Genomic DNA, 13,890 nt, shown 5'->3' on the forward strand with positions numbered 1-13,890 from the left:
GCAGAAGCACAATATCAATGTGTCAACCAGTCAATTTCTGCTATTTCCTTCTTCCATGGGTTAGTTTTCATTTTTTAAAAATCAAATAGCAGCTCAAGTCAAATCAGAGATAGTAACTGAATGACAGGTCGATCCTCAGAAAAGCTTCATCCGATAATGGGCGGGAGTCAGGCTCCTCCCAAACCATAATGCAACTCCCACACTGAATAACTTTGTTCCCAATACCATTCTCACTCTGCATCAGTATTACTTTGTTCCCTTTTGGAAATACACCTGCTCTGTCATTGTTTCAACATTTACCGTCCACTTTTGCAAGTCTGCTTTTATCCCCTGAAGTTTTTTTTTCTTTGAAGTTCTCTCCCCTCCCCGACCATGCACCATTCCCGGAGTGAAGTTAAGCCAACCAACATCCAGCTTTCTCTTAATGCAGTACTATAAACAACCACCAGGTGGCAAGCAAGAGCAGCACGCCCCCCCCCCCCCCCCCCTCCCCCAATCCATTTTTCTCCTCCCTGTGAAGGAGCAGCCTCCTCTTGATCGACTCAATACACAAGGATCGGGAACCAACCACAACATTGCTTTTCGAAAGGAAACCTCCACCTAGCTTCTCCTGTTCATGAATAAAACAGTCATATTAATATATTTTAATTGACTCTTGGGGCTACAATATTTTTGCACTGACATGTATTCCATCGTAAAAGTTGACACAAATTTCAATTTAATAGGGGGCCATACATCTCGATCTGTCCCCTCATTATTAAGCATTGGAGTTGCTCCAATGTAAAAGTAACTAGCTGTATCATACTATTAAAAGATTACTCCCACTCCCCGAATGGGCAAGCATACAAGGTGCAATGCTGAGACAGCCAGACTAGAAACGGTTGCAGGTTCAGCCCCTTGGTATTGTAAGCAAATATTACCAGAAGAGGACATTACTATTGACCAGAGTCCTTTGGCCAGAGAGGGCAGGAAGGGAATAACAAACAGCCAGGATTTCTTTCCTTGGTAACCATCTGACAAAGGGTGCTGCAAAATTCACTTATATTGTCAGGTCTGTGTTCGAAACCCCTACGATGGTTAAATAGCTTTCCAACACTTACTGCTGGGGCCAGGATGCGAAAGGCTTTCCGTCTAAGGCATCAGAGAGCTGTCAGCACGAGTAAGCTGTAGAATGGTATCACTTCCTTAGAAAAGGGGAGAAAAACAGCCCAGCAATGGGTAAAACTGGTGGATTGTACAATGAACAGAGTTGCTCACTCAGGATTGGCACAGAGCAATCTGGATTAAACTGTTTTAGCCTGGCGAACAATGTGATAAAAATGATTTGGTTGGCAGAAGCTGAATAATTTATTCTAACATACTTAAAACGAGAAAGGAAGATGGAAAATAGGCGGCAAAACATATTCCCTGCTAATGTAGAGTTCAGCTCCACTTCCCTTGCAGCGCTGGAGGGGTTAACGTGCAGCTTGGAGACTATAATTATGCTGTGGATCAATATGAGCCTATCCTTCAGAGGGATGGAACACCTACACACTGTTCCTGTTCTGTAGCACTGCTTACATTGGCAATTTTGTTTCCATGGCATCCTATTCCATTCAGACATTAATGCAGCATTTTGTAGTACATAGATGGGTTCAGAAAATAAACCAAAACATGCTCACATCCCTGCAATATCATAACATCCCTCATGAAGAAGATCAATAACCGATATAAATCGACCCACTATGTAAGGAGACAGAACAACCACAATCCAGTTATAAAATGAATCTAAATTACTGTACCCCGAGTGATGCCCAATGTTCATCCTGCCGCCATTTACAAGTCCATAACAGGTTAGCACATCAGTACAGTTTACCCTATTTGAGCAGCATCGTCAGCATTAGGCGCAGATACCAGATTACTCGAGCAACAGTTCACAATACCAGTTTCTGGAGGCAAGAGCTCACAGGTTCTACAGTGCAGTGTAGATTTTCTTCATTGTATATTCATTAATGCGTGACTCATAATAAAGTCCCAGTTACAAACCCACAGAACAGGTGACTGTAATGATGTACAAAGTATTATAAACACAGCGCTCAACAAAAACCAAATAACAACCAACACAGAATGTGTGCACACATTACTGGTAATCACATCTAAACTAATATCAAGCTGGTCACACTGCAGGTAAAATTGGTCCATCATTAAATCCAGTCTAGTGTAACAAATAAAACAGCACATGAAACAGTTCATCCATATTCCCACTGCAATTAATTAATGCATTGATCCCAAAAGGGGTCTTGTTCGGTGAATTGGATATTTTGAATTCTCCCTCTGTGTGCCCGAACAGGTACCGGAGTGTGGCGACTAGGGGATTTTCACAGTAACTTCATTGCAGTGTAATGTAAGCCTACTTGTGACAAGTAAGCCTACTTGTGACAATAATAAAGATTATTATTATTATTAATAGGTACCCAGCCCTGAAAAGGAAACAAGGTTCAGACAGGGCATTGGAGGGATACAAGATAGCCAGGAGGGAACTGAAGAAAGGGATTAGGAGAGCTAAGAGAGGGCATGAACAATCTTTGGCGGGTAGGATCAAGGAAAACCCCAAGGCCTTTTACACATATGTGAGAAATATGAGAATGACTAGAGCGAGGGTAGGTCCGATCAAGGACGGTAGCGGGAGATTGTGTATTGAGTCTGAAGAGATAGGAGAGGTCTTGAATGAGTACTTTTCTTCTGTATTTACAAATGAGAGGGGCGATATTGTTGGAGAGGACAGTGTGAAACAGATTGGTAAGCTCGAGGAAATACTTGTTAGGAAGGAAGATGTGTTGGGCATTTTGAAAAACTTGAGGATAGACAAGTCCCCCGGGCCTGACGGGATATATCCAAGGATTCTATGGGAAGCAAGAGATGAAATTGCAGAGCCGTTGGCAATTATCTTTTCGTCCTCACTGTCAACAGGGGTGGTACCAGGGGATTGGAGAGTGGCGAATGTCGTGCCCCTGTTCAAAAAAGGAACTAGGGATAACCCTGGGAATTACAGGCCAGTTAGTCTTACTTCGGTGGTAGGCAAGGTAATGGAAAGGGTACTGAAGGATAGGATTTCTGAGCATCTGGAAAGACACTGCTTGATTAGGGATAGTCAGCACGGATTTGTGAGGGGTAGGTCTTGCCTTACAAATCTTATTGAATTCTTTGAGGAGGTGACCAAGCATGTGGATGAAGGTAAAGCAGTGGATGTAGTGTACATGGATTTTAGTAAGGCATTTGATAAAGTTCCCCATGGTAGGCTTCTGCACAAAGTAAGGAGGCATGGGATAGTGGGAAATTTGGCCAGTTGGATAACGAACTGGCTAACCGATAGAAGTCAGAGAGTGGTGGTGGATGGCAAATATTCAGCCTGGATCCCAGTTACCAGTGGTGTACCGCAGGGATCAGTTCTGGGTCCTCTGCTGTTTGTGATTTTCATTAATGACTTGGATGAGGGAGTTGAAGGGTGGGTCAGTAAATTTGCAGACGATACGAAGATTGGTGGAGTTGTGGATAGTAAGGAGGGCTGTTGTCGGCTGCAAAGAGACATAGATAGGATGCAGAGCTGGGCTGAGAAGTGGCAGATGGAGTTTAACCCTGAAAAGTGTGAGGTTGTCCATTTTGGAAGGACAAATATGAATGCGGAATACAGGGTTAACGGTAGAGTTCTTGGCATTGTGGAGGAGCAGAGAGACCTTGGGGTCTATGTTCATACATCTTTGAAAGTTGCCACTCAAGTGGATAGAGCTGTGAAGAAGGCCTATGGTGTGCTCGCGTTCATTAACAGAGGGATTGAATTTAAGAGCCATGAGGTAATGATGCAGCTGTACAAAACCTTGGTAAGGCCACATTTGGAGTACTGTGTACAGTTCTGGTCGCCTCATTTTAGGAAGGATGTGGAAGCTCTGGAAAAGGTGCAAAGAAGATTTACCAGGATGTTGCCTGGAATGGAGAGTAGGTCTTACGAGGAAAGGTTGAGGGTGCTAGGCCTTTTCTCATTAGAGCGGAGAAGGATGAGGGGCGACTTGATAGAGGTTTATAAGATGATCAGGGGAATAGATAGAGTAGACAGTCAGAGACTTTTTCCCCAGGCGGAACACACCATTACAAGGGGACATAAATTTAAGGTGAAAGGTGGAAGATATAGGAGGGATATCAGAGGTAGGTTCTTTACCCAGAGAGTAGTGGGGGCATGGAATGCACTGCCTGTGGAAGTAGTTGAGTCGGAAACATTAGGGACCTTCAAGCAGCTGTTGGATAGGTACATGGATTAAGGGAAAATGATATAGTGTAGATTTATTTGTTCTTAAGGGCAGCACGGTAGCATTGTGGATAGCACAATTGCTTCACAGATCCATGGTCCCAGGTTCGATTCCAGCTTGGGTCATTGTCTGTGCGGAGTCTGCACGTCCTCCCCGTGTCTGCGTGGGTTTCCTCCGGGTGCTCCGGTTTCCTCCCACAGTCCAAAGATGTGCGGGTTAGGTGAATTGGCCAATGATAAATTGCCCTTAATGTCCAAATTGCCCTTGGTGTTGGGTGGAGGTGTTGAGTTTGGGTAGGGTGCTCTTTCCAAGAGCTGGTGCAGACTCAAGGGGCCGAATGGCCTCCTTCTGCACTGTAAATTCAATGATAATCTATGATTAATCTAGGACAAAGGTTCGGCACAACATCGTGGGCCGAAGGGCCTGTTCTGTGCTGTATTTTCTATGTTCTATGTTCTATATTACAGAACTAGTATGGCTGTTATCAATTATACCATCTACCCCAATGTTGGGAAGCACCTCAGCCACAACGTTGTCAAAGATAAACTGGCCTCTCGTGGCCTCCCTGTGCACTGAGGTTTGTAACCAGTCTATGAGGTACTGAACCAGAATTTTGGTACCCAGCCCTGAAAAGGGGATGTTTTCTCCAGCTGAGGTACAAGGAACAGTGCAGCCAGTTCCTCCTATGGTACTGATTGTTGCCTTTTAGTGTATTTCATACACAAACAAGCAACATTAGATGGAGGAGTGCCATGCACTGGCACTTTTGTGGAAGAATTGAGTCCAGTATTGGGGCAATATCTCTAATACTAAAGCACATCTCTACATGTGTTAAAACATTATGTGTTTTAATTAGTTTTGACAAGTAAATCCAGAGCTCGCTGCGTGATGGAGGAGAGAGAAATGAAGGTAAAGAAGAAACAGTGTGCTTATGACAGGCGTCAGGTAGAAAATACAGTTGAGAACCAAGAAGAATACAGAAGATTCAAAGGGGAGCCGAAAAAGCATATTAGAGAAGCAAAGAGGGATTATGAGACAAGACTGGCAGCCAACATAAAGGGAAATCCCAAAGTCTTCTATAGGGATACAAGTAGTAAAAGGAGCCTGACAGTGTTCAAATCTCCACTTCCTCATCACTCACCTACCAACAATCTCCAATCAGAACTTGTACCATATACTTTACTTCACCTTCGCACACTTAACACTGTTTTAGACCTCACACTGTCAACTATTCAACTTTGGCAGCCAGATAACTCAAACAGGTTGCACAATTTAACAACATAATTCCTTCTCAGTCTTGCAGGATAAAATTGGAACAAAACTGGAGGCAGCAGGAGCTACTCAGAGTGGGAAGGACATGTCAGCATGTCTTAACCCCCATGAGACACAGTGGTGGCCACTATTTAGATGTTCCCTGCTGAGTTTGTGGCTAGCAATAAGGCAGAAAGCATGGGAGATAGCAGTAATCTAATATCTAATCCTCCCTCTAACAGCCCACTTTCCTCCAAACCCATATAAATTTCTGATTTATATGCTGCAAATGATGATTATAAGATGCATGCAATTTCTTACCCTCCCCACATCACAATTTTACTTGTGTACCTAGCAACCTAGTCAGGCAGTGGTGGATTACCAAAAGGCGAAATGATAATGAAGGCAGAACATTGTCACTTGATTTCACACTTGCAGTCAACAGCAGAAATCTCAGTGCTGCAACGGAGGTTCAGGCTAAAGTCATGCAGGTTAACATGTTACCATGAAAGCTCAGGGTGCTTACATCTGTGCTCAAACAGGTGCTGTCCAAGGTTGCGGAAATGGCTCCATGGAGCATGAAATTACTGTCCTCTCTCAGGAAGACCTCGTACATCTTCCTGACAGTCCGCAAGTGCCCTTGCAGATACAGGTCTGCCAGCAAACCCAGGCTCCCGTGCCCACATCGAGATGGTGCAGTCTGTCGTCGAGCCTTCTAGACTATAACAAAGGCTTCCTCCTTTGGAAATCTCATCCGTTAAACGGCAGCAGTTTACCATCTGCCAAGCTGCATCCAGAGGCAGCAGGCCGTTTAGTCGAATTTTGTAAGCAGCATGACATGATTTAATTTATAAATTTGGTTCAGAATGTTTATTTTGTGGGGGGATTATTTTTGCACTGTCATCAAGTGGTAGTTCGAATGGCCAATAACAACGGGAAGGTAACGTGTGGGATTATTGGTGAATGGGGAAATCAGGTTTGCAGCTACTGTTATTGCACTCAGTTGAGCTTTTCATGGACATCGTGGGCAGAAAGGGCATGTCTAGTATGCTCCTCTTCTTCATGCGATTATTCCACAGCTTCTCACCACGAGTGGCAATGGCCATCTCCTCATAACAGCAAGGTTGTGCAGCATGCAGTAGACAACTATAACTCTAACTCCAGAATTATCCAGACAGTGGAAGCATTGTTTCAGCATGCCAATGGTCCACTCTACCACATTTTGTGTGACAGCATGGCCTTCATTGTATGAATGCTTCACACTAGTGTGGGAGTTGTGCACCGGAATCATTAACCACGGTACTCAAATGCAGCTGGCATAGCAGACTGCTGCAAAACAAAGGCATGATGACTGCAGCCGCTGCATCTGACATTGGTCTGCATGATTGGCTGCCAATATTCACGTTGCGGGAGTAGAATTCCTTTCAGTTGCAATAGCGGGCAAAGCTGACATGTGACACCCACAAAGTAATACTTGTGCAGAATATGGCACCCTGAACCATGGAGAAGGTTGCAATCCAAGCAAAGTGACAAGTTCACTTAGCTGGCTTCTCTCAGGAAATGCAGAATTAAATGTAGTTAACTCAAATTGAATAAAGAAACTCCGTGACCTCCCTTACACAACAGTGGATTGCAAACATCTAACTCCAGATGCATAAAGGTTCATTTGCACAGTCACCTTCACAGCCTCTTCACTCTGCAACAGATGACGGGTCACAGTGAGGGCATCTTTACTGAAGCACAGCTGTCACACAATATTCCTCCTTGTGGGCCCTACTTCTACATGGCCTCCTGCAGACTGTCCTCCGATCCCTTCCACCAGATTATCCTGCGCTTTTTGGCCTCTGTGCATTCTCCAAGTCAATGCTAGATTTCAAATGGAATGCACATTTGTGCATCACCATCTCAGAGCAGAATCCTGAAGTCAAAACCTGTCGCACGATTGCAACTTGAAACAACTATCAAACGTAACAAACACTTGTAGAATGACACCGATAACCAGGAAAAAGTAACCAGCAACTAGCCTGTAAGTACTTGATTCTTTTAAACAGCTCCTTCATCAGTTGTGGTGGTTAAAAGAGGCCATAATCTGGAGGACTGAAGTCCAAAACAGTATCACTGACATCAAATCAGTTTTAAATGATGATTTAGTGCCATCATTTGTTTGGTCTCCACACGGACGTTTACTACATGCACCCCAATACCCTCATCAATGTGGTACCTGGTACAATTTGTCCCCATATGAGTGTGATGCCATTCTAGAATTCGAAGGACAATCACTGCACCAAAAAGATGTGCCAACAAGCCCAGTGTCTCACACTCTGTATTGAAACAGACGTTCTAATGTGTTCCCATTTCAATAGGTGAGACCTCCACCTCTCAAAAGGAGAGAACAATTCAAATTGTACACAATGATAAAGTTATAATAGTTAGCTAAATGGGCCACATTAAGCCCAATAATGACAAGTGAAGTTCAATACCATTCACAACTCTTCAAAACAGTGAAGCAGTCCATGTTTATAATAATCTTTATTACTGCCACAAGTAGGCTACATTAACACTGTAATGAAACCCCTAGTCGTCACTCTCTGGCACCTGGTCGGGTACACTGGGGAGAATTCAGAATGTCCAATTCACCAAACAAGCATGTCTTTCGGGACTGGTGGGAGGAAACTGGAGAACCTGGAGGAAACCCACGCAGACACGGGGAGAATGTGCAGACTCCGCACAGACAATGACCAAAGTGGGAATCGAACCTGGGACCCTGGCGCTGTGAAGCAACAGTGCTAACCACTGTGCCACCGTACTTGGACAATATCCAGGCATGAGCTGACAAATTGCAAGTAACATTTGTGCCACAGAAGTGTTAGACAATGACCATCTCCAACAAGATAGGATTTAACCATCGTCCCTCGACCTTCAACAGCATTACCATCGCTGAATCCCCCATCAATATCCTGGGGGTTACCACTGACCAAAAACTGAACTGGACCAGGCGTCTAAATACTGTAGCTAGGAGACTAGGTCAGAGGTTAGGAATCCTGTGGGCAAGTAACTCACTTCCTGACCCCCCTAAAGCCTGTCCACCACCTACAAAGCACAAGTCAGGAGGGTGAAGGAATTCTCTCCACTTGCCTGGATGAATGCCACATAAGAAGCTCGACACCATTCAGGACAAAGCAACCTGTTTGATCGACACTCCATTCACATTCACTCCCCCTACCATCAGCGTACAGTAGCAGCAGTGTGTACCAACTACAAGATGCACTTCAGGAACTCACCAAGCTTTCTTCGACATTGGGCTGGATTCTCTGATCGGATTCTCTGATCGATGACGCCAAAATCACGTTGGGCGACTGGTCAGAGAATCTCCGTTTAAGCCGGAATCGGGGGTGGTGCCGTTTTTGCAATGCTCCACCCCCTGAAAAACGGCATACTCGGGGAGTACGCCACACGCCTTATGGACGGTCTCGGGACGCAACCGGAGTCCCTCCCCCATGTTCCGTCCCCAATGGGCCGAGTGGGACACGTGTGCTCACACCTTTCCGGGACCTCATGTGGCGGTTGCGGACTGAGTCCAGTGCCACCACAGTTGGGGAGCTTCGGCGGAGTCTGAGGGGACTGGCGGGGGCTAGTCAGGGTGTGCCGAAGCTGGTTACGGGGGCAGTTTTTGGCAGGCCGGGTCTGCGCGCGGCTGGCGCCATGTTGCACAGCACGGCCGCCACAGGCCGTCGCCGTGCGCATGCGCGGCCACGGACCCGGCCATTCTCCGGTCGTATCCGCAGGTAAAAGCCGGGGGCTTTACATCAACAATCCCAGCCCAATCCAGTGTGCAAAAAATGCCAGCTTGGCAATGCCTGCACTGCCACGGTGCCCAGGTAACACCAGCAGTGCCAGGGTACCACCCTGCCCAAAGAGCATGCAGCAGGGGACCCCCACGAGTGTCATTCCGTCTGGTCCCCGTTTGGGGAGGCCAGTGCTGAACGGGCTCACCCAAAGCCATAGGTACTTCGGGAATCTGCACCTTAGAGTACGGTTTAATGCCTCACTCTAATATGCAGATTTGCCAAAAACTGATCCCGCCCATTGTGGGCAGGATTCCCCTTGCAATGTGTCGCGAGATTGCACTGGATCTCAAGAGGCGTTGTGAGCCAGGTAGATCCAGGGAGTGGGGTCTCCCACCTTTCACCGGTCACGCTGTTCCATGGCGAGCTGCTTTTCCGACACACAGCCTGTGTACCAAAGACGACAATACGGGTGTTCCCCAATCGGAAATCCTGGCTCAACCAAAGGGTCCACTCCCGGCTGAGGTCCCGGACGGAGGCATTTAAGTCTGACGACCCTGACCTATATAAGAAATCCAGGTAAGACGTACAGAAAGCCATCAGCGACGCCAAAAGACAATACCGGATCAAACTAGAATACCAGGCCAACGACACAAACCCACGACGTCGATGGCAGGGCTTGCACAAGATCACAGGCTACAAAGCAAGGCCAGGCAGAATCTCTGGGGCTGAAGCATCCCTCCCCAATGAACTGAACAAGTTCTATGCCCGCTTTGAACAGTCTGCCAATACATCAGTGCCACCCTCCCCAACAGCCCTAGACACACCCATACCCACTATTACAGCCTCGGAGGCAAGAGCTGCCTTCTTGAAAGTAAACCCGCGGAAAGCAACGGGCCCCGACGGAGTCCCTGGCCGAGCACGCGCTGATTCGCAGACATCTTCAACACGTCACTTCTCTGCTCCGAGGTCCCCATCTGCTTCAAGAACACACACACACACACTTGTGGCAAGATTTAACTCCAATTCCATCTATAAGTTTGCGGATGATACGACTGTGGTTGGTTGTATCTCAAACAAAGACGAATCAGGCTACAGAAGGGAGATAGGTCACTTGGTTGCATGGTGTACCATAAATAACTTTTCTCTAAATGTTGGAAAGACCAACGAACTGATCATCGACATCAGGGAAGCGTAGCACGACCCCCCCCCCCCCCCGTCTACATCAATGGCTTCATCACCAACAGTCTATCCTGGTCCACTCATGTTGAAGCAACAGTCAAGAAAGCCCAACAACCTCTCTACTTCCTACGGAAGCTAAAGAAATTTGGCATGTCCGCATCGACTCTCACAAACTTCTACAGATATGCCAGAGAGAGCATCCTACCCAGCTGCATCACAGCTTGGTATGGCAACTGCTCGGCCCAAGATCGCAAGAAACTGCAGAATGTGGTGAACTCAGCCTAATGGCAGCACAGTGGCTAGCACGGTGGATTCACAGCACCAGTGTCCCAGTGCGATTCTCGGCTGGGTCACTGTCTGTGCGGACTCTGCACTGTTCTCCCAGTGTCTGCCTGGGTTTCCTCCGGGTGCTCCGGTTTCCTCCCATTAGTCCCGAAAGATGTGCTGTTTGGTAATTTGGGCATTCTGAATTCTCCCTCTGTGTACCCGAACAAGCGCCGGAATGTGGCGATTAGGGTTTTTACGCAATAACGTCATTGCACTGTAAGCCTACTTGTGACAATAAAGATTATATTATTATTATAATAACGCATCACACAAGCTTGTCACCCTCCCCTTGATTCTGTCTGCACCTCCTGCTGCCTCAGGAAGGCAGACAGCATTGTCTGAGATCCCTCACACCCAGGCTTTGCCCTCTTTGAGACCCTTCCATTAGGCAAAAGATACAGAAGACTGAAGACCCGCACATCCAGGCATGGGAACAGCTTCTTCCCCACAGCTACTAGACCCCTCCACGACTCTCCCTCGGACTGATCTGTTCCCTGTAAGAACACTATTCACGACAGCCTACGCTGCTCTTGCTCCTGTATTGCTTGTTGGGTCCCTTGTTCCGCATTGTAACCAATCACTATTTGTTGATGTACCATTTGTCAATGTACTCTGTCAATTATTCTTTTGTCTACTATGTACGTTCCCTTGGCCGCAGAAAAATACTTTTCACTGTACTTCGGTACACGTGACAATAAATATCAATCAATCAGCATGGCCGGAAGATCGTGCCCCAAGTGTGGTTGAAAAGCAGCCAAAAAGCCGGCGAGAAACACCCTGTGACACTCGCCCAAAATGGCAATTTAGAAATGTTTTGGTTGAATCGGGTCCAATGGGATTAGGAAATTATTGCACAATTCAGCAGAGCCTGAGGTAACTTATTAAAATGCAAAGGAAGCCTGCCATGGTCTCTCTCACCAAGAATTGTTGGTAATATTTCTACTAATTTATGAATTTGACTAAGTTACTACAGCTAAACTTACACTACAACTGTGGTTTGAGTAAGAGGTGGTCTGGCCTGACCAGTCAGTAAAGTAGAGCAAGACTCTCTGCTACAGAAACACTTTGCTCTAGAGGAAGGTTGAACCCGGAGAAGTGGGGGAGGAAACACTCAATTTCAACCAAAGAAAATGCCCAGATTCCTGGACACAACATTGTACCTCAAACATTCCTTTAATTCACTGGATCAATATCTAAACACAATGAGGACAAAGTGTACCTCAGACTTGACATTTGAAGTAGCAACAACTTTAGGGGAAAGATAACTGTGACAGAGGGTTTGGCGAAAGCAGTATTTTCTCTTTTTTATAGGACTGCATACTGTCAGCAATAAAATTATACATCACACTCCAGAATGAAGTTAAAATATTCCCGAAATTTTGTTGGATGCAAGTAATGTAATGCAAGTGCATTACTGCAGCTCATTGGACAGCAGTGTCAACATCAAAGTCACCCAGTTAATATACACACACGCAAGCACCACAGCATTCAACAGGGGAAACTTACTGTGCCTGATATTGTTCCAGTTAATGTTTGTAAAAAATGGATGGCAGATGAGTCCCTCATAGTTCAACCGCTCCTTTGCCCCACACAGCAGACTTTGCACCAGATCATAAAACTCCTTACTAGTTTTAGGCTCCTCTGGAAATTTCAGAGTTCTCTGCAATAAAAGAGCAGCATAGATGTAGTAGCATATAATTAAAGTCTATTAGAGGTAAAACATCCTAGTGTAAGTGAATGAACGAACACACGGATCAAAAGATTACTTAGGAATCCTAACCAACTACACTTAGCCATACAGATCCGAGACAAAGATCACTCAGATCAATATAAACCAATGTGTCTACTCAAAACACAAACTTTAATCACCCTTCTTACCCCCCATTTCCTATCCCTCTGTAGTACTCTCACTTCTCCTCAGAATAGTTGGCAACCCTCTAAATCAGACCATAGTTTAGTATCATCTAAAAGTTAGTGCAGTATTGGTCTCCGTATTTAAGTAAAGATGTAAACGCACAGGAAACAAGTCAAAAAGGTTTTACTGGACCAATGCCTGGAATGGGCAAGTTGCCGAATGAAGAAAGGCTGGTCAGGCTAAGTTTGTATCTGCTCGACTTTAGTAGAGCAAGAGGTGACTTGATTGAAACAAACAAAACCCTGCGAGGCCTTACCAGGGTGGATGTGCAAATGATTTTTTTCCCATGGGAGAAACTAGGACACAGGGCCATTATTTCAAAATAGGGGTCTTCCAATTCAGACAGATCAGGAGAATTTTCTTCAGTCAAAGGATTGTGTGTCTTTGGAACTCTCTTCTTCAAGAGACGGTGGAAGCAGAATCTTTGAATATATTTTAAGGCACAGGTAGATAGATTCTTGATAAGCAAAGCGGCGAAAGGTTATCGGGGGTAGACGGGAATGTGGGGTTGAGGTTACTATCATACACAGTCCTCTATCCTCGTCGCCATCACCTTGGCCAAAAGCTTGGCATCTACGTTCAGGAGGGAGATAGGCCTGTATGACCCGTACTGCAGCGGGTCCTTGTCTCTTTTCAGGATCAGCGATATCGTCGCCTCCGACATCGTCGGGGGTAGTGTACCCATTTCCCTAGCCTCATTAAAGGTTCTCGTCAGAAGTGAGGCCAGCAGGTCCACGTATTTCCTATAGAACTCCACCGGGAACCCATCCGGTCCCGGGGCCTTCCCTGCCTGCATGTTCCCAATTCCTTTTACCACCTCCTCCACCTCAATCTGCGCTCCCAGTCCTGTCATCTCCTGTTCCTCAACCTTCGGGAACTCCAGCTGGTCTAGGAAACGCATCATTCCCTCTTTCCCTTCCGGGGGTTGAGCCTTATATAGCCTCTCGTAAAATACCTTAAACACCCCGTTCACCCTCTCCGCTCCCCGTTCCATCTTTCCCTCCTCGTCTCTAACTCCTCCGATCTCTCTCGCCGCCCCCCCCCTCTTCCTAAGTTGTTGGGCCAGCAGCTGGCTCGCCTTCTCTCCGTATTCATACTGCACTCCCTGTGCCTTCCTCCATTGTGCCTCCGCCTTACCCGTGGTCAACAA

The 13,890-nt window shown here is 46.2% G+C and overlaps 1 protein-coding gene across 5 annotated transcripts in view; it reads right to left on the reverse strand.

Annotated features, from left to right (window-relative positions):
- Nucleotides 1-13,890, reverse strand: part of LOC140409371 (citron Rho-interacting kinase-like) — a 334,921-nt gene that overhangs the window by 222,971 nt on the left and 98,060 nt on the right. For 4 of the 5 annotated variants that reach the window (XM_072497833.1, XM_072497819.1, XM_072497829.1 and 1 more), the window contains exon 10: nucleotides 12,332-12,485. In XM_072497833.1, coding sequence (XP_072353934.1) covers nucleotides 12,332-12,485 — 154 coding nt within the window. Of the gene's footprint in view, nucleotides 1-1,781; nucleotides 1,918-12,331; nucleotides 12,486-13,890 lie in introns of those variants that run through there. The other variant, XM_072497846.1, reaches the window with a different exon arrangement.

This window comes from Scyliorhinus torazame, chromosome 1, assembly GCF_047496885.1.
Source record: "Scyliorhinus torazame isolate Kashiwa2021f chromosome 1, sScyTor2.1, whole genome shotgun sequence".
Classification (NCBI taxonomy): domain Eukaryota; kingdom Metazoa; phylum Chordata; class Chondrichthyes; order Carcharhiniformes; family Scyliorhinidae; genus Scyliorhinus; species Scyliorhinus torazame.